At 40.9% G+C, this 24,352-nt stretch overlaps 1 protein-coding gene across 1 annotated transcript in view; it reads right to left on the bottom strand.

The window, feature by feature from the left end:
* Positions 1-2,997: 2,997 nt before the first annotated feature.
* The window catches only part of Snx4 (sorting nexin 4), a 52,981-nt gene continuing 31,626 nt past the window's right edge, over positions 2,998-24,352 (bottom strand). Inside the window, exons 7-14 of the mRNA XM_042668651.1 lie at positions 22,538-22,610; positions 18,359-18,420; positions 14,708-14,773; positions 13,204-13,293; positions 11,393-11,492; positions 8,608-8,753; positions 6,093-6,207; positions 2,998-4,164 (exon numbers count right to left, since the gene is read on the bottom strand). Coding sequence (XP_042524585.1) covers positions 4,117-4,164; positions 6,093-6,207; positions 8,608-8,753; positions 11,393-11,492; positions 13,204-13,293; positions 14,708-14,773; positions 18,359-18,420; positions 22,538-22,610 — 700 coding nt within the window. The 3' untranslated portion in view covers positions 2,998-4,116. The remainder of the gene's footprint in view (positions 4,165-6,092; positions 6,208-8,607; positions 8,754-11,392; positions 11,493-13,203; positions 13,294-14,707; positions 14,774-18,358; positions 18,421-22,537; positions 22,611-24,352) is intronic.

Consider the following 24,352-nt stretch of genomic DNA (forward strand, 5'->3'; position numbering starts at 1 on the left):
CTAAAGGCATGATGGCTAAAGGAATTGGGAGTTCAGAGCCTAGACAAGGACAGACAGAAAAGAAGGTAGAGATGGAGCACAAAAAGGCAATGGACATGTGAAAAGAGAGCTGGATTTTCACTAAAAAGTAGAAGAAATATTAGACACAAAGGTCACACCCATCCCTACACATCCAGCTTCACCCTGGGTCTCCATCCATTCCACCCCCTGCCCCCGCACCTCCCCCGCGACTTTGATCATGTGGACGATTCAGTTGTCATCTCTCTCCCACACAGCATCTTCAACCAAGACTTCTCTAAGCTTCAGATTTACCCACTGGGCTCTCATGTTCACCAAGCTCACCTCCAAGGGATCTCAGCCACATTCCTGGCCCGGGGCTCAGTTGGGAAGGCTTTCAACTCATGAGTCCCACCAGTGATCACCATGGCAGGAAGGTAAGGAAGGATGTGGAGGTGTCATTTACAACTGAGCTCCAGAACAGTAATTACAAATTCCATCGCCTGTCCTCTGCTCTTATATGAAGGAGTTCCAGCTCAGTTAATCATTAGAATAAGAAGAAAATGCACATTTTAGGCTAGATACCAGTGGCTCATGCCTGTAATGCTAGCTACCCAGGAGGCTGAGATATGAGGATAGTGGTTTGAAGCCAGCCCTGGCAGGAAAGCCCATGAGACTCTTCTCTCCAAGAAACTACTCAGGAAAAGCTAAAATGGCTCAAGTGGTAGAGTTCTAGCCTTGAGCAATAGCAGCTCAGGGACAGTGCCCGGGCCCAGAGTTCAAGCCCCAGGGCTGGCAAAAAAAAAAAAAAAAAAAAAAGCACATTTTGAAAAAAATGCACATTTCTAGCCATTGTACCAAACTTCATGAGTCAGAATCCCACTAATTTTCTCCTTTTTTTTACTGTGGTGAAATATACATAACCCTAAATTCACTATTTTAGCCATTTTAAGTAAACAGTTCAGTGGTATTAAATACGTACAAAATGTTGTACAAAGATCAGCTCTGTCTACCTCTTCATCTTGGACAAGAGGATCTTTTTTTCTTTATTTGTGTGCCCGTGCTTGAACTCAGGGCTTGAGAGCTGTCCCTTAGCTTTTTCACTCAAGGATGACATTCTACCAAAGCCTCACCTCTACATCCAGTTTTCTTTTTTTGGTGGTTAACTGAAGAGTCGCTCAGATTTGCCTGCCTGGGTTGGTTCTGAATCTGGATCCTTAAATTGCAGCCTCCTGAGTAGCTAGAACAACAGGCATGAATCATCAGCACTCAGCTCAATTTTTTTTTTTTTCCAATGTGGAAGCTCAGGAGCTGAGAATGAGCCAGGCATCTGGACTGCGGCTGAAAAGTGCTAACATCATGTTGGCTTTCACCAGTCTCAATGCTGCCCTTTAGTTTGTACATGCCCTAAAGTTCATGTCTACACTTTGTTTCTGACCAGAATCTGAAATGTGGAGCAATACTTCGCTGTGTATCTGATAGCTTTTCAAATCGAACAATAAAATATGGTCAAGCTCAGCTCCCTAAAGTGGGTGGGTAAGATGTAGGTGACTGCAAATGGTAAGTCACTGGCAAGATATTTTTAAGATTTGCATAGGAATGCAATTGGACATGCATGTATTAGAATGTACCCATCCCGCTGGGAAGGGTGGCTCAGTGGTAAAGCCCTTGCCTCGCATGCATGAGGCCCTGGGTTCGATTTCTCAGCACCACATAAGCAAAAAGAAAAAAGCCGGAAGTGGCGCTGTGGCTCAAGTGGTAGAGCGCTAGCCTTGAGCTGAAGAGCTGAGGGACAGCGCCCAGCCCCAGAGTTCAGGCCCCACGACCGGACCCCCCCCAAAAAAAAAAAAAATAGAGAGAGAGAGAGAGAATGTTCCCATCCTTTCCTGCTTCAGCTGATTCACGGGGACCTACACTGTTCCTCTTTCCAACTTCCACATTGACAGTGTGTGGCAGGAGGCCCAGCCAGTCTCTATGTGAAAACCCTGGGTGTTGGGGGGAGGGGATGGATAACCCTGTTTTAGGTAATCAAGATCCACACGCCCAAAGCCGAACTACAACACTATTGCAAATATAGCATGTACCATTTCATGTCAGAAATAAAACCTTATTTTTATTTAATTAAGTTTATACTTACACTAGTACACAAAGGCAAAGATAATCAGTGTGGGTTCTCTACCACTTGAATCATACCCCTGGGTCTTTTTTTGGTTTGGTTATCTTTCAGATATGGAAAAATACATTTCTTTTTCTTTGTTGGTTATGGGGCTTGAACCGAGGGCCTGAGTGCTGGCCCTGGGCTCTTTTTACTCAAGGCTAGTACTCTACCTCTTTGACCTACGGCACCATTTCCAGTTTTCTGGTGATTAATTAGAGAAAGAATCTCATGGACTTTTCTTCCTGGGCTGGCTTTGAACTGTGATCCTCAGATCTCAGCCTCCTGAGTAGCTAGGATTACAAACATGAGCTCTACTACTTTGAACTACAGCTTCACTTCCAGTTTTTAGGTAATTAAACAGAGATAAGAATCTCAGAAACTTTCCTGCTTGGGCTGGCTTTGAACCACTATCTTCGGATCTCAGCCTCTTGAGTAGCTACAATTAGAGGTATGAGCCACCAGCGCCCAGCAAAAATGTCTTGTTTCACAAAAGAAAAATGCTTTTGCCTGAAACTAGCCTTGGACCACAATCTCCTTTAACCTACAACTGAGCTATATCTCTAAACCAAGGTTTTTGATTTTTAAATGCCAAGCAGAAAAATTATTTCACATTATTATCCAAGATTCAAAGGAATGAAACATACAGAAGGAGAAAAAAAGCAGTAGAAAATTAAAAATCTTGTTCATTTCAGTATTCTCTTTTTGAAAACATCAACATTTGAGTGTAAGATAAAATTATACAATTAAACACTTTTAAAACCTAGGTGGTATGTATTTTTTTGCCAGGGTATCAGATACTAATCTGTATGGATTATCTTGTTAAAATAACAAAAATCTTCTGCAAATCAGCACAATACTTCATTTATTTATCATATAATTTTGGCAAACAGCACAAAATTCCAGCAACATTTTAAACATGTAAAAAAGTCAAATGTTAAACAGTATTATTTTGTTTTAAAACATCATTAGAAATAATGAATACACATTTGAGATTTTGCAAAGCTAGCAAAATGAGAATGCTTGGCTTCCCAAGATTTATCACAAACACACACATAAAAAAGCAATATAATTTATCTTTACAAAAAGATCACAGCCAAGCGACAGACAAGGAGGGCACCAATGATGACGGTGCGGCACGAGCGTTCACCCCACGCAGCTTACACTCGGGGATGCTACATCTTGTGCCCTGAAACGCCATGGGCCCTGGAGCACCCCGTGCGGAGCCACGCACAGGAAACTAAGGCTCATGACTAAGGTTAGGGATTATCTGAGGGAAAGAATATTCACTGAAACTTCCTAGATCGCAACCTCTGGGTCACAGCAATGCATTCCAGTCTGTATCTGAGAAGTTGAGACTTCTTTGTTGGCAGTATAAAATTTATGAGCAGTATCAAAATACTGGTAAAACATAAACTAAAGGCATTTTCTAGTACTTGCAGGTGTTAAAGGGGTTTTGATGAATGTGATGAAAAATATTTGTTTCACAATAAATTTCTGCTGAGCTTTGTCAAACCAAATAGCTCAACTATAAGGCAAGAGGAAAAAAAAGTCACCCTCTGAAAGAGGTGGAGGGTGTTCCCTAGTGACAAGTGAATGGAATGGCCGGGAACTCCAGGCATGGACACAACTGAAACAGCGGGCGATGAGCAGAGCATGGAGAGACTCATTAGTGCCTTGACATTCAGTCAGTGCTTAAGAAGCTGACAAACTATCTGTTGGTATATATTACTAAATTAACTTTTTGGAATCAGCACCAGCCCCCAAAACCTCAAGTTATAATGTTTTATCTTCATTAAAATACATCCATTGTGCTATATGAACACAACCATAATCAGTTAAAGAAGCTGAATTTATTCAACTTATATATTCTTATGTATACCAGATAGCAACTTAAATTTCTTTAATTTATTTGTGCTTCTGTTTTGGGGCACTTTGATTGAAGAGAAATTCATTTCACAGGATTACATCTTGCTAAAGCATTCCTTAGCATTGGTCCAAACTTGAATTCCCTAAAAACAAAAGCAACTTTAAAATGTGACTCTTCCTGTATTACAGACTTATAGCCAGCAATATACAGAATGAGAAAATCCTGAAAGCATTTCCTTGATAGGAAGGGAACAAAGGTGGCCTTTCTTACCAGTCTCATTCAATATAATGCTCAAAATCTTATTCAAAGCAGCAGGGCAAGAGAAAGAAACAAAAAAGGAAGAAGTTAATTATCCCTATTTGCAGATGATCCTATGCTTTAAAGATTCCTAAAGAGTCTTAACAGAAACTCTTAAATTTGATAGATGTCTGGAGCAAAGTAGGATACAAAAGTCAATGTAGATAAGGGGAAACAAAGGAGGAAGCAACAATGCTTGACAAGAAATGTACTCATTACCTTGCTCATGTAATTGTAACCCCTCTGTACGGTATTTTCACAATTAAAAAAATCAATAGAAAAATCAGTACCATTTCTATATACTAATATAATTCTTGAAGGATTCTGAAAACCCAAGTATTTCACTTAGAGGTGTTATTGCACTGGGTAAATGTGTTATTCTAATAATAATAACAACAATAATAAAGTAACTAAAGAATTGGTTAGTATATTTTAAAAGCTTCAGGCTACTTGGTTCAATAAATTAGACAACTTACCAACTTAAGTTGACCAAAATAATCACTGAGAAGTGCTATTTACTTTTAACATGCTTTGTTATTTATGATATTTTTTACTACTGCACTTTAGTAATCTAATTATATTCAAGTAACACTTGAATTATATTCAATGAGCACTTAACACTGTAGCAAAGCCTGATGCATTTTAACACACAAGTAAAATATAAGCACTCATTTTTTCAAGGAAAAAGCTTGTGTTAATTTTGACTTCTGGTAACTTCCTGAAGAAAAGAAACGTGTCAGGCATTGGGTATAATGGTAGATGCCTGTAATCCACAACTCATGAGAGTAGATGCAGGAAGACTGAGCATTCAAAACCAGACTAGGCCACACAGCAAGACTGTTTTAAGAAAAAAAAAAAAAAAGGGCTGGGAATGTGGCTCAGTGGTAGAGCACTTGCCTTGCATGCATGAGGCCCTGGGTTCGATTCCTCAGCACCACATAAAACAAAAAGAAAAAAGCCGGAGGTGGCGCTGTGGCTCAAGTGGTAGAGCGCTAGCCTTGAGCTGAAGAGCTGAGGGACAGCGCCCAAGCCCAGAGTTCAGGCCCCACGACCGGACCCAAAAAAAAAAAAAAAGAAAAAGAAAAAGAAAAAGAAAAAAAAATGGGAGTTGGGATGTACCAGGATGTTTGCCTGGTATGAACAAATTAGGTTTAAAAGTTTTTTAAAAAGACCCTGTTTAACTTCAAATATAAATGTTTACTCCACTTAAATTTCATAGTAGTATTCTTAGAAAACAAAAAACATGCTGATTAAGCCTTGTTTACTACAGTTATCTTAGGAGAGGCATTATAAATGGAGCATGCAAATGCGGGACTTTAGTGGCAATAAGTAACTCATATTTTGATTTCTTCTGTCCAAATGCAGTGGTACATACCTAAGAAAATGAGGAGATAGCCTAAGCAAAAAGTTAGCATAACTTAATCTCAACAAACAAACTAGACATGGTTGTGGATGCTTATAATCCCAGCTACACCAGAGGCACAGGTAGGAGGATCAAGGTCTAAGACTGGCTTGAACAAAAAGTGTGATATCCTATCTGAAAAACAGCTTGAGCAAAATGGACTGGGGGAATGGAAGAAGTGGTAAGGTACCTGCCTAGTGAGCATAAGGCTTTGAGTTCAAATTCCAGTACCACCAAAACAGCAATCAAACAAAACAAAAAACTAAAACTAAAAACAAATTTAAATCAAATTTAAACAAATTTAAAACAAATTTAAATCAAAATACAGTTTTCAACGATAGAGCTATAGCTCCACTGGAACCCAAGCCTACCTTTTTGCACATACTGATCTGCATAATGGCATAGCTTATAAGGGCCTCTTTCAAGTCTCGGTTCTTTTGTTCTTTGAAGCGTTCAATATCAGCCCATGCATTTTTCACAAATTCTCTGAAATAAAAGGTAGAGTTATTATTATTATTATTTAAATTAAACATACTATATATTATACATTCTATAACCAGTTCTGAGATTCTGAGGGGTTTTTTTTAGTTTATGTTTTTTTTGGCTGGTATCAGGCTCTTATGTTTATTCAGCTGGTTTGTTTGGCTGGTGCTCTAGCACTTGAGCCACACCTCTATCCTACCTTTTGGTGGTTATTTTTGGAGATGGAGTTTCCTGGGCTTTTCTGTCTGGGGTGGTTTTTGTGCTGAGATCCTCAGGTCTCAGCTCTGTGAGTAGCTAGGATTACAGGTGTGACCCACCCTCCCCCAGCTCGAGTTGATTTTTGATTGTCTATATAGAAAACACTATTCCTTATATAAGATGGTTCTATTTTTCCATTTCCTAAAACTTACAGGTAAGAGAAAAGCGGGGAGATAAGCCAATAAGATATATGGGCCTGCATTTTACAATTTTCTTCTCCATATTGATAATGTGCACCTCTGCCTCAAGGACTCTGCCTCCAAATTACTCAGGTAATTACCACAGGTGCAGATGGCTCCATGCGGCAGCCCACAGCTTCACACGTGCTGCGAGGAAGGAAGTGGCTTCCCACGGCCACTGGAAAAATGCACTCACCACACATTCAGCACTTATGTGGCGAGAGGTAACTAGGGTTTTAAAACATTCTGCCTGGTGGATGCAGGGGCATGCACAGCAGAGCGGTGGCAGCTACTTGGAACACTGAGGCATGAGGACTGCTGGAGCCCAAGAGTTCAGAGCAGCTGAGCAACACTGCTCATGTCTCCATAAGAGAAAACATTGGATAGGTGCTTTTCTTTTTAATTACATTCACAAAAAATTTACTTTGACCAATTGGAAGGCAGCAGTTCAAAAAGTTAACCACACCACCTTGACAGCAATGACATAGTTTTGGTGTGGTGGGTGTCCACACAGTGAGAAAAGCTCTGTGAGAACTGGATTCCCAGGTGCAGTATGGGGAGACAAAGATGAGGACTACCAGCTCATCCCCTATCACGGCCAGTGCTGTACAACAGCAGCAACTCACTGTAAGTCTGCAGGCTAGAGTGTCACGGAGGGAGTGCTGGGACAGCCGAGGGCATGGGGAGGGGGTGTACCACAGTGAGGAAACACCTGAGCTGGGGACTGACAAATGACCCGGCTTGTGTAAGATGGGGAAAAGAAAGGGTAGAGAATGTACAAAGAAACAGTATCAGAAACCTTAAATGCCAAGGAGGAGGGGGAGCCGGGAAGTTTGGGTGGGGGGGGGCAGGGAGAGGAAGGGAAGGGATGAGAAGGAGAAACCAAGGAGGAGGCTACAATGCTTGATAAGAAATGTACTCATTATCTTGCCCATGTAATTGTAACCCCTCTGTACAGTATTTTCACAATAAAAAAATAAATAAAGGAACCTTAAATGCCATCTTGTCTTCCTTTCCCCACATCAACAAAGCTACTTCTATAATTTGATCTTTGTTAAAAACACTGCATTTTAGAGGAATAAAACATACCCTTAGTTTATTCCTGAGGATGGTCTTAGGAAGCTGGGAAATTAATTTTTAAAGAATGCATGGTACCAGGCTGGGTGCTGGTGGCTCATGCCTGTAATCCTAGCTACTCAGGAGGCTGAGATCTGAGGATCACGGTTCAAAGCCAGTCCAGGCAGGAAAGTCCATGAGACTCTTATCTTCAATAAACCACTCAGAAAACTGGAAGTGGCTCAAGTGGTAGAGCACTCACCTGAGATGAAGAGCTCAGGGATAGCGCCCAGGCCCAGAGTTCAAGCCCCACGACCAACAAAAGAAAAAAGAAAAAGAAAAGAATATATGTTGCTGGACACCAGTGGCTCATGCCTGTAATCCTAGCTACTCAGGAGGCTGAGATCTGAGGATCATAGTTTGAAGCCAGCCTGGTCAGGAAGTCTATGAGATCTTAACACCAACAAACTACTCAGACAAAGCCTGAAATGGCACCATGGCTCAAGTGGTAGAACACTAGCCTTGAGCACAAAAAGGCTCAGGGACAGAGCCTAGGCACTGAGTTCGCCCCAGGACCAGCAAAAGAAGAAAACAAATAAATAAAAAAGAAAAAAATAATATATACATAACATCTATTACAGTCTTTTTTTGGGGGGAGGGGGGAATCATGGGCTTTGAACTTAAAGAGCATGGCTGCGGTTCCTCAGTTCTTCTGCTCAAGACTGGTGCTCTACCATTTTGAGCCACAGTTCTACTTCTGATTTTCTAATTGTTAACTGGAGATAGAGTCTCATGGTCTTTCCTGCCATGGCTGGCTTTGAATCTCAATCTCAATCCTTAGATTCTCAGGCATGAGCCACCAGTGCCTAGCAACGTAGTCTATCTCTGTTCAATATCCAAGCATTTTTACCTGCCTTCCAGATTTTTAGACTTCAGCTGCTGTTCTCCTTCATTTATTTGTTCCTCTAGCACCTTTATTCTGGCTTCTCTCTGTTCTGGAGTCTCTTGACCAAAGAGCTTGGTCGTCATTCCTTTTAGAGAGAATGTCCTCACAGTCTAAAAGGAAATAGAAATAGATGAATGGATAAACAAAATGTGAGTCATGTGTAAAGTGAAATATTCTTCCAGGCTTGATAGTATAACCCTGTACTTGGGAGGCAGATATCCAGGAGATTGTAATTCCTGGGCAAGCCAAGCAAAAAGTTAGGGAGACCTCTGTCAATCAATAAGCTAGGTATGTGGTGGTGGGTACCTATCACCAGAGCTATGTAAGAGAAGTTAAAGGGTTATAGTTCAGGCAAAAATGTAATACATGGGGCTAGAAAGGTGGCTCAGTGTAGAGCGCTTGCCTTGCGTGCATGAGGTCCTGGGTTCAATTCCTCAGCACTACATAAGAAAAAAGCCAGAAGTGGCGCTGTGGCTCAAGTGGTAGAGTGCTAGCCTTGAGCTGAAGAGCTGAGGGACAGCGCCCAGGCCCATAGTTCAGACCCCACGACCGGACCCCCCCCCCAAAAAAAATATGTGTGTATATATATATATATACACATATATATATATATATATGTGTATATAAAATACATCATCTAGAAAATAATACAAAAGGGCTGGGGGTATGGCTCAAGTGGTACAGTGTCTGCCTAGCAAGTGTGAGGTCCTAAGTTCAAACCATTACAAAAAACAAAAAGCAAAATACAACAGCAAATTGTGACATGTCACAATGCTAAACCTTTAGGATATTATGTTAAATAAAACAAGCTGATCACAAAGATGAAATACCATGAGAGTCCACTTAAATGAGATTCACAGAGTATAGTAAAAATCACAGAAATAGGGCTGGGAAGTTGGCTCAGTGGTAGAGCGCTTGCCTTGCATGCCTGAGGCCCTGGGTTCGATTCCTCAGCACCACATAAGCAAAAAGAAAAAAGCCGTAAGTGGCGCTGTGGCTCAAGTGGTAGAGCGCTAGCCTTGAGCTGAAGAGCTGAAGGACAGCGCTCAGGCCCAGAGTTCAGGCCCCACGACCGGACTCAAAAAAAAAAAAAAATCACAGAAATAAAGTAGAATGAAACACCAGTTTTACATTGCCAGTGGTTCACACTGTCATTCTAGGAATTTAGGATGAGGATCTCAGTTGGAGCTAGCCTAAACAGAAAAGTACAGAAAATCTTACCTCCTACTACTAGCTAAATGCCAGACTGGAGGCATGGCTTAGGTGGTAGAGTACCAGCAAGAGTAAAAAAGGTGAGTAAAATTGCAAGTCTCTGAGTTCAAGCCCAAGTATCAGAACAAAACAAACAAAAGGAAGTAAGTAGAATGGTTGTTTCCAGGAACTAATGATACAAGATGGGTAGCTGTTTATCAGGAAGTTTCCATTCTGCAAAGTGAAAAGAGTTCGAGAGACCGCTGCACAACAATCCTTACAGGAAGACTGAAAACACTAACCATTCCCCTTGTCAAGACAGAAGAACCATCAGCTTTACTACCAGGATACTCTTAATATGATTTCTAATACTGGAATGACACAGAATAATCAAAAAGAGTAAAAAAATCCAAGTGTCATTTTTTTTTGGCTGTACTGGGCCTGTACTTGCTAGTCAAGGGCTCTATTACTTTAACCACCCCAGCCCTTTAATGCTTTTTTTCTTCCGGTAAAGTCTCAAGTTTTGCCTGGGGTCACCCACAATCCTCCCACCTACAACTTCCAGCATAGCTGAGCTCATGGGTGCACACCACCATGCCTGACTCTTGGGTAATGTCCACGGGGCTTCTCCTGAGTTCAGGAATAAGTGCAAGTCTCATTCCATGCATGGCTGATGCTCACAGGTCTTTCCTCACATGTATCTATAACTTCACAGTAGCTGTGGCACTGTGTATACGGACACATGGTGATATCTTCGTTAATGAGATGCACATGAGACAGCATGGATGTGAATGTGCTTATTAATTAATATGCCACCAATCTACAGTGCCACTGGCACTGCTTTACTATCTGCACAATGCATCTCTCATATGTCAATTAATGTGCTCCAACAAAGGAGAAGGAGTGAAGAGTTGATTATGACCTGGGTCTACCAGACAGGACATTTTCTTCCCAAGTTCTCAATGTAAGCATCAAAGTCTAAAGTACGCAGCTCCTTTGTAGGAGGGATTCTGAGAAAAGCTCTTCAAAAGAAACTAAAGCCAGGCACCGGTGGCTCATACCTATAATACTAGCTACTAAGGAGGCCGAGATCTAAGGATCATGGTTCAAAGCCAGCCCATGCAGGAAAGTCCATGAGACTCTTATCTACAATAAACCACCAGAAAACTAGAAGTAATGCTGTGGCTCAAGAGGTAGTGTGCTCGCTCACCTTGTGCTGAAGAGCTCAGGGACAGCACCCAGTCCCAGAGTTCAAGCCCAACGACCAACAAAAAAAAAAAAAAAGAAAAGAAAAAAAAAAGAAAAACTAAAACTTCCTTAAGACACCTTGCTAAATGACACCAGGCAAAGCTGGAAGTGTGCCCAACTGGTGGAATGGTTGCCTAGCAAGACTCTGAGGCCAACTGCAAGCACCAGTATCAGTAAAGAAAGAGAAAGGGAATAAAACTTTTAAAAAAGACCCAAAGAATTGTAAAGTCAGTCACAACTTCTTCTCTTTTAAGAGGCACAGGCAGGCTGCCTGGCTGGACTGAGCAGAGACCTACAGAAGACTACTCACCCCAGTGGCCAGCTCCTCACACTGCTGCTTCTTTGATGCCAGGTCCTGGGCCGCCATCTCCAAGTCATACTGCATAAGCTCATGCTTCCTGCATACAGCCCTGGACACAAAGTGCTGCCATTACACTTTCCCAGCCTCCTCCCATGTGGGGGAGCTTTCAGAGGAGGCAGTCACCTGTCTCTCTAGGGTCAGAACTCTGTGTTCAGAACTGCCAAGTTGGAAATGTAGTAGCCAAATATAAAAAAGAATTAAACCTAGCCAAGACTTCATATAAACGAAGAGATGTTTCTGCATTCGTTTTTTCAATGAACATTATCCCATTATCATAAACCCATTATCATGTAAATTTTTTAAAAAAATTGAATGCAACATACGAACTTGGGCTATCTTTAGTTGTAAAACAACTATCCTAAGTTGTCTTTCTTTAAAAATCAAAACAAAGCTTCCTGTCCATGTGCATGTACCACTAAGCCCAGCTTTTTTGTTGAAATGTGGTCTTTCTAACTTTTGTCCAGGCTGGCCTTGAACATCTCTCAATGTGATCCTCCTGATCTCTGCCCGCAAGTAGCTGGCATTCTAGTGTGAGCTAATGCACCTATGTTTATTATTTTTAAATGATATTTATTTATGGTATAGAAATTGCTCTAGTGCAAATAAGGTTTTAAGAACCCCTTCTTTTCTCTAGTCTCACTGTCTAGACACAAACCATGTTACCAGATCCTTCCTGAATTTAGCAAGATACTTATAAATACACACACCAGCTAACCACATGGTTCCACATCTACCCTAGACATTTCTTCATGCTAGTACACATTAATTATTTGTGTTATTTTTAGGAGTTGCACAGAATTCCACTGCCCATAATGTTCTTTGGCATGGTGACTTGAATATATCTTGGTGAAACTTACTATTCTCAAAGTGCCACAAGGAAAAAGGCTGATATTGTGCAGATGTGTTCACAAATTACAGCTAGCGTAACATCACTGTTACTCTAACAGAATTCCTAGACTATTTTTAAAAGTGATTTTTTAAAAAAAAAACACCAATACTAGGAAAAGAACCCTTATTTCTAAACAGAATAGGAAAAACACAGTAACCTTTTCTTATTGAATGAGGGTTATCTAGCAGAGAATTCTGTTTGGGTCTACAGGAGACACACTAAACAGAAAAAATCCTCGATGTTAACAATAAGTTTTACAACCAAGCAGATAAGACACACACACATGAGAAAAATACATAACAAAAATAGTAATATGGAACCTTGTGACAGAGACTGCCATATCTGTATCTTGTTTCTAAACTTCACACTGGAATAAAGTAGAAAGAAAACAGAGCTGGGCACTGGTGGCTCACGCATGTAATTACTAGCTACTCAGGAGGCTGAGATCTGAGGATCACGGTTCAAAGCCAGCCCGGGTAAGAAAATCTATGAGACTTTTATCTCCAATTAACCACCAGAAAACCGGAAGTGGCCCTGTGGCTCAAGTGGTAGAGTGCCTAGCTTGACATGAAGAGCTTCAGGGACAGCACCCAGGCCCAGAGTTCAAGCCCCACAACTGACAAAAAAGAAAGAAAGAAAATACAGACAGATCTGATACCTGCTCTGGTAGTTTTTACAATACGAGGTTCCAAGAGCAGACCCCCTTTTACATTTTTATGCCTAGCACTCCACTACAAAGAGCCCCAAACTGAGAGCTCATTCAGGGTTTAAAGTACCAGTTTAAAAGTATCTTATTGACTATAGTTAATGGAAGCTTATAGAATGGGAAGGAATTAGCTGGGGTCAAACTTGGAACTTAATTAGTACTCACCTCAGTGCTTCTGCATAGAAAAGATACTCCTTTAACTGATCTGCATAATGTTCTTCATCTTCTAAAATATCATCAATAGAAGATGCATACCTATTTAAAAAAATACTGCATAAAACTTTGTGATAAAAATTAACATTCTAAAGAAATGCTTAGTATGTACAGCTAGAATTGACATTTAAAAACAAAACATATAGACAATTTGTAATTATCACAATGATTTTTATTAACTTGAAGAGTCTCACATACTTTCCTGCTTGGGTTGGCTTTGAACCACAATCCTCAGGTCTCAGCTAGGATTACAGACATGAGCCGCCAACATCTGAATCAATTTTTGTGCCAATAATGGGGCTTGAACTCAGGATCTGGGCACTGTCCCTTAGCTTTTTCACTCAAGGCTGGCATTCTATCACTTGAGTCACAGCGCCACTTCTAAGTGACTAATGTGGTTAAGTGGAGATAAAAGTCTCATGGGGGCTGGGAATGTGGCTTAGCAGTAGAGTGCTTGCCTAGCATGAATGAGGGCCTGGGTTCAATTCTTTAGTACTACATAAACAGAAAAAGCCAGAAGTGGCACTGTGGCTCAAGTGGTAGAGTGCTTGCCTTGAGCAAAAGAAGCTCAGGGACAGTGCTCAGGCCCTGAATTCAAGCCCCAGGATTGGGGGGAAAAAAGTCTCATGGACATTTTTGCCTGGGCTAACTTTAAAACATGATCCTCAGATCTCAGCCTCCTGAGTGAGGATCCTGACAGCCATGAGCCACTAGCGTCTAGCTTATTTAGGTTTTAATTCTTTCTCAGCAATGTTTTCATGTAGTTTTCAGCAAAAGTATAGTTTTCACTGTAAAGGTCTGCACCATTTTTTTCATTAAATTAAATCCCTAAGCATCATGTTCTTTTGTCAGTTGTGGAGCTTGAACTCAAGGCCTGGGCACTGTCCCTGAGCTTTTTCACTCAAGGCTAATACTCTACCACTGAGCCACAGCTCCACTTCTGGTTTTCTGGTGGTAGATAAGGGTCTCATGGACTTTTTCCTGCACGGGCTGGCTTTGAACCACAATCCTCAAATCTCAGCTTCCTGAGGAGCTAGGATTACAGGCATGCATCGCTCTTGCCTGGCCTAAGTATCATGTTTTGATGTTACTGAAAATAGTATTGTTTAAAATTTTTATTTTCCAAATATTGTTGTGGGTATGTAAAAGTAGCTTATAGTTATTTTATTTTAAGCTGATATTTTGAATACTCATTAAATTCAGTTGTTAGTTCTACTAGATCTTTTGATTGATTCATAGCCAATAACTTTATTTATTGAACACTAAGATTTTATCTTTTTTCTATTAACATATGAATTAAAGTAACTGCTTTGCTAAGACAAACTTTGGTCAAATCTGTACACACAAAGCAGGTAAATACACATTCAGGTAAATGTGATAAAGCAGAATAGACATGTGTCCCTAGAGCCCCCATTGATCTTCCCCTCAGGCCTTCCTGAAGCTTCTAGGTACTCACACATCCATATGATGGCCAGCACTCTGCAACCCATCACCCATTTCTTTCTCTATGGCACTCCATTCACTAGGAAGAGAAGACAACATCAAAGCATCAGGGACTAGAGACAAGGAATATTATTAAATGGAATCTTTTTTTTTTTTTTGGTCGGTCATGGGGCTTGACTTTCTGGGCCTGGGCGCTGTCCCTCAGCTCTTCAGCTCAAGGCGAGCGCTCTACCACGTGAGCCACAGCGCCACTTCCAGTTTTCCAAGTGGTTTATTGGAGATAAGTCTCACGGGCTTTCCTGCCCAGGCTGGCTTTGAACCATGATCCTCAGATCTCAGACTCCTGAGTAGCTAGGATTACAGGCGTGAGCTACCAGTGCCCGGCCAAGGGAATCTTTTAACAAGATTCTTTTCTAGCCAGCCTTTCAATGTTACCTAATAGCCATGTTTAGATTTATGTTCTGAGTCAAACTGGCTTATTTCCCTAGGTAGAAAAACTACATGCAGGGGCTGGGAAGGTGACTCAGTGGTAGAGCACTTGCCTTGCAAGCCTGAGGCCCTGGGTTTGATTCCTCAGCAGCATATAAGCAAAAAGAAAAAAAGCTGGAAGTGGCGCTGTGGCTCAAGTGGTAGAGCGCTAGCCTTGAGCTGAAGAGCTGAGGGACAGCGCCCAGGCCCAGAGTTCAGGCCCCACAACCGGACCCAAAAAAAAAAAAAAAGAAAGAAAAACTACATGCAAATGTAAGTTTCCAAAGTGGCTACTTGTTAAGTGCAAGGTAAGTAAACTTTCCTATGGTGTTCATTTAAAGCAATGTGAGCCAGGCACGGGTACTACTCAGGAGGCTGAGATCTGAGGATCATGGTTCAAAGCCAGCCCATACAGGAAAGTCTGTGAGATTCCTGTCTCCAATTAACCACCAGAAAACTGGAAGTTGCACTGTGGATCAAGTGGTAGAGCACTTGCCTTGAGCTGAAGAGTTCAGGGACAGTGCCCAGGCCCAGAGTTCAAGCCCACGACAAACAAAAAAAAAAAAGCAATTCTGGAGCTTCTGACAAATCCAGACACTATTGCTACTCTGCATTCACTTAATCAGAATCTGTGAGAGTTCTCATTAATATATCTGGATTACAACTCATAAAAAAAGATGATAGTACAGAACCATCAGGTATGCAGTAAAACCTTAGTAACAGTTTACATGTTGCAGGAGAAAGTCTATTAGAAGCATAGCACATTTTATTGTCATTTTGCTAAAACAAGTCTTGTGAAAAAATATACATGGAAATTATGTTACTATAGTAAACTAGGGGAGGGAGGATCTGAAATCCCAAATACAGACTAAACACTCCTCATCTAAAATCTGAAATATTATGTAAGTTTTTTCCTTTCTTTTTGTGGTACTGGGATTTTAACTCAGAGCTTTGCACTTACAAGGCAGGTGCTCTGGTTATATGCTTTTTTTTTCTTTCAGTTGTGGGGCTTGAACTTTGGGCCTGGGCACTGTCCCTCATCTCTTCAGCTCAAGGCTGGTGCTCTACCACTTGAGCCACAGTACCACTTCCGGTTTTCTGAGTGGTTTATTAGAGGTAAGAGTCTCATGGACTTTCCTGCCTGGGCTGGCTTTGAACCACAATTCTCAGATATCAGCCTTCTGAATAACTAGGATTACATGCGTGAGCCACTGGCACTGGCTGACATGGGTATTTTTTAATGCTTAATGAATAAACACTTTAATCTATCAGCTTCTGCCAGCTCTCATTAGCTGTAAACGCATGGTTGCTGGCACTCAAAACCTTTTCCTCTGTGTCAGGCACAGGCAGCATACCGGTAATCTTAGCTACCCAGGAGACCCAGGAGGTTGAGATCTGAGGACCACAGTTCAAAGCCAGTCTGGGTAGAGACTCTTATTCCCAACTAACCAACAAAAAGCTGAAAGTGGAGATGTTGTTCAACTGGTAGATTGTCAGTCTTGAGTAAAAAACCAAGGAGGGGCACAAGGCCCTGAGTTTAAGACCTAGTACCGGTACCAAACAAACACTTTTCTTCTCCTCTTTTCTAAGTCTTTTGCAGAATGAGTCCAGCAATGTATTTGGTCCATTTCTGGATTGGTGAGAGTTTCTAGCTGAGCCTGACACTACAGAAAATAGGGGCAACTCCCATAAGTGTCTCTGAGGAATGACATTTCGGTCTATGCTATATAGACAGGAGAGGAGACTGCAAGAAGCCTAGCAAACTCGTCTAGCAGCAGAGTATTTGCCAGCATGCACAAGGCTCTGGGTTCAATTCCCAGCACTATAACACACACAACAACAACAAAAAGAAAAGAAAGAACAACAAAACAAAACAAAACAAAAAAAAGCAGAAGGGCTAGAGGTGGCTTAGTGGTAGAGTGCTTGCCTTGCATGCATAAGGCCCTGGGTTTGATTCTTCAGCACCACATAAGGAGAAAAAGCCGGAAGTGGTGCTGTGTCTCAAGTGGTAGAGCGCTAGCCTTGAGCTGAAGAGCTGAGGGACAGTGCCCAGACCCAGAGTTCAGGCCCCACGACTGAGAGGAAAAAAAAAAAGCAGCAACATAACATAGTACAAAATCTTCCCTATGTATCTAATTTCTGCTCACTCATTTCTAACATCATTTATCTCCACTTTGACAATCTCAATTCTTTTCCACTCACAGCTTAGTCTTTTCCCCTTGGTCCAACCTCCAAAGCAGCAACAAGTCATTTTATGTTACTTGAATTCATTGAAAAAATTAAATTGAAGAACAAAGCTGATGAAAGCAGCTTCATAAAAGGAAGGCATTCAAAAATGACCAAAGGAGTTTATATAGAACAATATTCCCTTTTCTTTACTTAGTTCCAGTACTGACAGCCAACCTAGAGCTTTACTCATGCTGGGCAAGGGCCCTGCCCAGCCACACTTCTACCTGCCACACAAATCTTTTAATTATACCAAAGTTGGCCCAAAACTGAAATCTCATTCTGCAAGTGTCTTCATAAATTATGGAGTGTAAGAAAAAAATCACAATAGCTAAAAGATGGTCTTAGGCAGTCTGCCAAAGCAGTAAAGGGCAGTAAAGTAGCTTTACTTCTATCTGCTCAATGTTGAATTTCTTCATTTGAGAATTTGTTTTTGTTTTTGGTGGTCATGGGGTTTGAACTCAGGGACTGGGAATTGTCCCTGAGCTTTCTCACTCAAGGCTAGTGCTTTACTACTTTGAGCCACAGCACCACTTCCAGTTTTCTGGTGGTTAATTGGAGGTAAGAGTCTCATGGAGTTTCCTGCCCTGGTTGGCTTTGAACAGTGATCGTCAGATCTCAGCCTCCTGAGTAGCTAGGATTACAGGTGTGAGCCACCAAGCATGGCCTCATTTTTTTTTTAAGACCATAAAAGCAAAGCAGACAGAGCTTGTAAACCACTACTATAGATCATGATTTTTTTTTAAATATTCTGTATTTTAGACACATAAATTTTCATGATTAATATACAGTAAATGTAATATGTAATATGTTACATTAATATATTTATATGTATTGTATATGTAAATATATTACAATATATTATAAAATAAATAACAAAGATAATATATAAAAATAAATATTTCATAAATTTTGAGGTTTTCTAAAATCAAAAAGGGTAATTAGAGCCAAGTAATTATCTAATACTTACCTAAAAACTCGCCCATAATTCCCATGTACTTTATATACACCATAGAGTCGATCTGCTACTCTCTGAAATAAATATTTAATAGATATTGATATTAGGCTTATAGAGATTAAACAAAATCCTTGTATTATTAAAAACACAGCAAAACCCCAAAACGCACGCTTAGCACAATGAACTTGAAAAATACATTTAAAAAAATACTTAATCTCTACAATTCATCAAAAAAAAAAAATAACCTTGGGCTAGAAATATGGCTTAGTGGCATGAAACCCTGAGTTTGATTCCTCAGTACCAAAAAACAAAAAAGCTGGAAGTGGCACTGTGTCTCAAGTGGTAGAGTGCTAGCCTTTAGCAAAAAGAAGCTCAGGGGCAGTGCCCAGGCCCTGAGTTCAAGCACATGACTGGAAAAAATAAAATAAAATAACCATAAAAACAAAAACAGGCCACTGGTGGTGGTTCATGCTTGTAATCCCAACTGCTCAGGAGGTTGAGATCTGAGAATCACAATTCAAAGTCAGTCCCTGCAGAAAAGTCTGTAACACTGTTATCGCTAATTAACCACTCAAAAAGCCAGAATTGGAGCTGTAGCTCAAGTGTTAAAGCATCAGACAGAGCAAAAAAGCACTAGGCCCTGAGTTCAGACCCCACTACCAAACACACACACACACAAAAAAAAAAACCAACAACAACAAACCAGAGCTAGTGTTGTTACACCATATTTATCTTGTTTCCTTACTTCCTTTTATTCAGTTTCTCCTTTTTTTTTTTTTTTGGGGGGGGGGGGGTAGGTCCGGTCGTGGGGCCTGAACTCTGGACCTGGGCACTGTCCCTCAGCTCTTCAGCTCAAGGCTAGCTCTCTACCACTTGAGCGACAGCGCCACTTCGGGCTTTTTTTTTTCCTTTTTGCTTATGTGGTGCTGGGGAATCGAACCCAGGGCCTCCTGCATGCAAGGCAAGCGCCACCTTCCCAGCCCTATGCAGTTTCTCTTACTGCCTTCAAATTTCCTATAGAAAGGTAGAAATATTTTTTATCCAGCAGAATAAAAAATGCCACATGAAATAGTTGTATAAAAGTCTACTGAATAAATCAGGCATGATTAGTTCATGCCTATAATTCTAGGTACTCAGGAAGCAGAGGTCTGAGGAATGAAGTCCATAGCCAAAAACTCAGGGACACAGATGTACCCATGTGCATGTGTGTGCGCGCACACGCGCGTGCACACACACACACACACGAGTTCTGCTGAATAGTGTATAAAATATGTTTTCTTAGCCGGGCACTGGTGGCTCACACCTATAATCCTAGCTATTCAGGAGGCTGAGATCTGAGGATGGAAGTTCAAAGCCAGTCTGGGCAGGAAAGTCCTGAGACTCTTATCTCCAATAAACCACTAGAAAACCGGAAGTGGTACTGTGGTTCAAGCAGTAAAGCGATTGCCTTGAGCTAAAGAGCACAGGGACAGCGCCCAAGCCCAGAGTTCAAGCCCCACAACCGATCAAAAAAAAAAATGTTTTCTTTGTTCAATCATCTTGTCAGTACTTGTTCCTACTTTTTCAGTATTATAAGGTCCAATACATAGCTCTAAGAGTAGGCTTTTCTCCTTCTATTGTTTCTTTATAATCTGGTTTTCAAAGTGGAAATTACCAGGGAAAAGGATATGCCTATTTTCTGTTTTATTGATTTACGATTTTATACATAAAGGCTGAACATAAAGTATCCATAATACTTTGTCAAAAGATAAATCCTTTTACCTGGCACTGGTGGCTCATGCTTGTGACCTAGCTATCTAAGAGGCTAAGATCTGAGGATCACAGTTCAAAACCAGCCTGGACTTTTGGGCAGGAAAAGTTCGTGAGACTCTTATCTCCAATTAACCTCTGAAAACTGGAAGCAGAGCTGTGGCTCAAAGTGGTAGAGCACTCGCCTTGAGCAAAAGAGCTCAGGGACAGGAGCCAGGCCCTGAATTCAAGCTCCAAGACCAAAAAAAAAAAAAGATAAAAGATAAAAGAATTCATCTTTTTTTTTTTTTGGTCGGTTGTGGGGCTGGAACTCTGGGCTTGGGCGCTAACCCTGCACTCTTCAGCTCAAGATGAGCCCTCTACAGCTTGGGCCACAGCGCCACTTCTGGTTTTCTGAGTGGTTTATTGGAGATAAGAGTCTCACTGGACTTTCCTGCCTGGGCTGGCTTTGAACCGCCACCCTCAGATCTCAGCCTCCTGAGTAGCTAGGATTATAGGCGTAAGCCACCAGCGCCCAGCTAGATAAATTCTTTTAACCAATAAACACAGTAGATATTTTAACAACAGAATTTCATTTAGATCATTAAGATAAAATGGGTACTGTCTAGTCATTCACATGTATTTTACAAAAAAAAAACCACTTATGGTAATTAAAATTATTATACCCTCAAACACAATGGATATAAACTAGAAGAGCAAATGCTAATTCCACATAAACACCAAAAAACTTTTCTGGTATACAGTTTCTAAAGCTCTGAGGATAAACTACTTCCCTGATTCGTGTGTGTGCGTGTGTGTTGCTAAGGACTGAAGCTCTGAGGATAAACTACTTCCCTGATTCGTGTGTGTGTGTGTGTGTGTGTGTGTGTGTGCGTGCGTGCGTGCGTGCGTGCGTGCGTGCGTGTGTGTGTTGCTAAGGACTGAACCCAGAGCTTCAATCACATTAGGCAAGTATTCTACCCTATTTTTCTATATTATGGAAATCTTCAAATAGACAAAAAAATACAGAAAACAAAGAGCTTAAGGATGTAGCTCTAAAACTGCCCCACTTTCTGCTTGTCACCAGTGGACTCTTTTTTTATTAGAGTAAATCCAAGACAAAAACTTTTTTTTTTTTTCCCCAGTCCTGGGGCTTGAACTCAGGGCCTGGGCACTGTCACTGGGCTTCTTTTGCTCAAGGCTAGCACTGTACCTCTAAACCACATTCCCAGCCAACAATCTATTTTATTTCAATAAGATTGCAACCTTTATAAGATGTGATCTTACACTTTTGATAACACAGCAGGTTTAAAGTTCCTTCTAGTTTATTCCAAAAGATCAGAGTGGATGACACATTTTCCAGGTACATTAATTTACTTAAAAAGTATTTCCAGGGCTGGGAAGGTGGCTCAGTGGTAGAGCGCTTGCCTTGCATGCCTGAGGCCCTGGGTTTGATTCCTCAGCACCACATAAGAGAAAAGCCGGAAGTGGCGTTGTGGCTCAAATGGTAGAGTGCTAGCCTTGAGCTGAAGAGCTGAGGGACAGCGCCCAGGCCCAGAGTTCAGACCCTACGACTGGACCAAAAAAAAAAAGTATTTCCATTTCTTTATAGTCAAAGTATATCGTTAAGTACAAAGATTATTCCTCAGTTTCTAGTTCCTTTTTTCAAAGCAGACTGCCATCTCAAGTTAGTGGAACTTTAAGAACACGGACATGGAGCCGGGAGTAGTGATGCACACCTATAATCCTAATACTTGGCAGGAGGATTATGAATTGAGACCAGTCTGGGCAACAAAGTAAGACCTTGTTTCAAAAACAAAACATAACAAACCCCAGAAACCAAACCAAAACAAAAAGAATAGACACAGGATGGCTTAACATTCATAAATCATTCCATAAATCTTAAAAGCAAAACAAAACGTGGTAATAGCAGTAGTCTAAAATCCTATATTCATTTACATTCTAACACTGAAATGGCAGGCCTTTTGATAAGATGTTAAAACAACTACACTATTATGACCAGAAGAAAACAAAACTAAGCTAAGATTCTTCAAATAGTTTATAATAGAAGAACATTTCATGAATGGTGACTATAAAATGGTGACATAAAATCATCAGTTGAAAGCAAGGCGCCAGTGGCTCACACCTGTAATCCTAGCTACTCAGGAGGATGAGAACTGAAGATCATGGTTCAAAGCCAGCCTGGGCAAGAAAAAGTACATGAGACTCTTATCTCCAATTAACCACTCAGAAAACTGGAAGTGGCGCTGTGGCTCAAGTGGTAGAGTGCTTGCCTTGAGCTGAAGAGCTGAAGGACTGCACCCAGGCCCAGAGTTCAAGCACCATGACCAACAAAATAATAATAATAATAATAATCAGTTGTCATGAATTCCACTCACTACTTAGAAACACAGTGACTAAATGACAAGCACCTTCCTGGCAAAAAGCTTAGTGACTACTTACAGCTCTCACGCGAAGAAGATGTGAGATGACAGACTGGAGTTCATCACTGTAGTGTTTTAGTTCAGTAAACCTCCTGCAACACGAAACAAATAAAACATCATTTTTTTCATGACTACTAAGTAGTCAAATAACAGTTCCTGAGAATAATGACCATCAATATTTAAAAACCAACATAAATCACAAAAACTTTTAGATTAAAAATCATTCTTGACATTTTGAAAGCCAAAAAAAGATGTCATACTACATAATGAAAATAATGGGATTGAGATAGAGACAAAATTAATTGGTATGAAGAATTACTTTACCAAATTTATGATACTAAAAAAACGTATGGTGCAACCATAAATCATGGTCTAATTTCAATTTTCCATTTCAGCATTTCCAGTCTTTATAAAGACCTGAAGCTCTGTCACTCTCCAAACAGCGTCACAAACCAAAAGCTATGGGAATGACTCCCACCTCCACCTCCTGCCAACCAATTTAAGAATTTCCCAGATCTACTTCTTTCTTTCTTTTCTCTAGAGATCAGTTCCTACCCTGCTCTATATTCAATTCTAGCATACCCCAATTTCCTAACTGCCCTCATCACTCTTTCTGGACAAACTAACTCCTTTCTTAGATTGAAATGTTTTCTCCCTCTACTCCTCTTCCTTGATCACACACCCAGTACCTCTCAACATCCACTTTCACAACCACACACTTTCACACTCTCTACCTTCTACTAAGTTACCTGTCTGAAAATAAACACTTCCCTTCCATTTCACCTCTTGGCCTGGTGGAATCTGTCTTTACCCTCTGCACTATAGTGGAGAAGAAATATTTCTGACAAAGTTACCAACTATTTTCATGTTGCAAAATCTAACAATATATTGCAGCTCTTGGCAAGGTAACTGTAACATCAATAATACTATGTTTTGTTTTTTTTTTTTGTCAGTCGTGGGGCTTGAACTCTGGGCTTGGGTGCTATCCATGCGCTCTTCAGCTCAAGGCGAGCGCTCTACTGCTTGAGCCACAGCACTACTTCCAGTTTTCTAGTGGTTTATTGGAGGTAAGAGTCTCATGGACTTTCCTGCCCGGGCTGGCTTTGAACCGGGATCCTCAGATCTCAGCCTCCTGAGTAGCTAGGATTACAGGTGTGAGCCACCAGCTCCCAGCTTTATGGTTTTAACTCTTTGTTCCCTCCTGAAGTTTTGCTTGTAATATCCATTTCCTTCACCTCTCTGACATCTTCAACTTGAGCACGCAAAGAATTCCCAAAATGTGTGTTAAAATTACTACTGAGGTTTCTGAAGAGGAGAAGAGTAAATAACCACATAACTAGCATTTAGGATCTCACCACGGGATTCAACTGCTGGTAACCCTAGGGTTACACTTTGGGAAATATCCTTCCAGGGTTGGTATTCCTTAGGGTTAAGTTAGTTATCTTGCTCCTAACTCCAGATTTGTAAATCCAACTTATATAGTGGAGATTTATACTTGCTTACACATCCAAAGCTTACCCTGTCTTTCCCTTCCATCCCCAAATCTCTCTCTCTATGGTCCATAGCACTATAAAGAATGAAACTGAGTGCTACCTGTAGTTCCTTCTCTTCTCCTTCATTCCATACCGTCTACTAATCATCCAGTCCATCAGTTCTACCTCTTTAGGATTGTCCAATTCACTTCCATTTCTCTGGCCTGTCTGCCAGTGCCCTACCATTAGCACCAATCATATCTTACTGTACTCCCAATTAGATCCTTAGTGTACCATCATACCACTCTAATCTACTGTCCACTCTGCTTGGATGATCTTCCTAAAGTCCAAATCATTTCTCT

Source organism: Dipodomys spectabilis, unplaced genomic scaffold (genome assembly GCF_019054845.1).
Source record: "Dipodomys spectabilis isolate Male_0828 unplaced genomic scaffold, ASM1905484v1 ptg000017l, whole genome shotgun sequence".
Taxonomy (NCBI): domain Eukaryota; kingdom Metazoa; phylum Chordata; class Mammalia; order Rodentia; family Heteromyidae; genus Dipodomys; species Dipodomys spectabilis.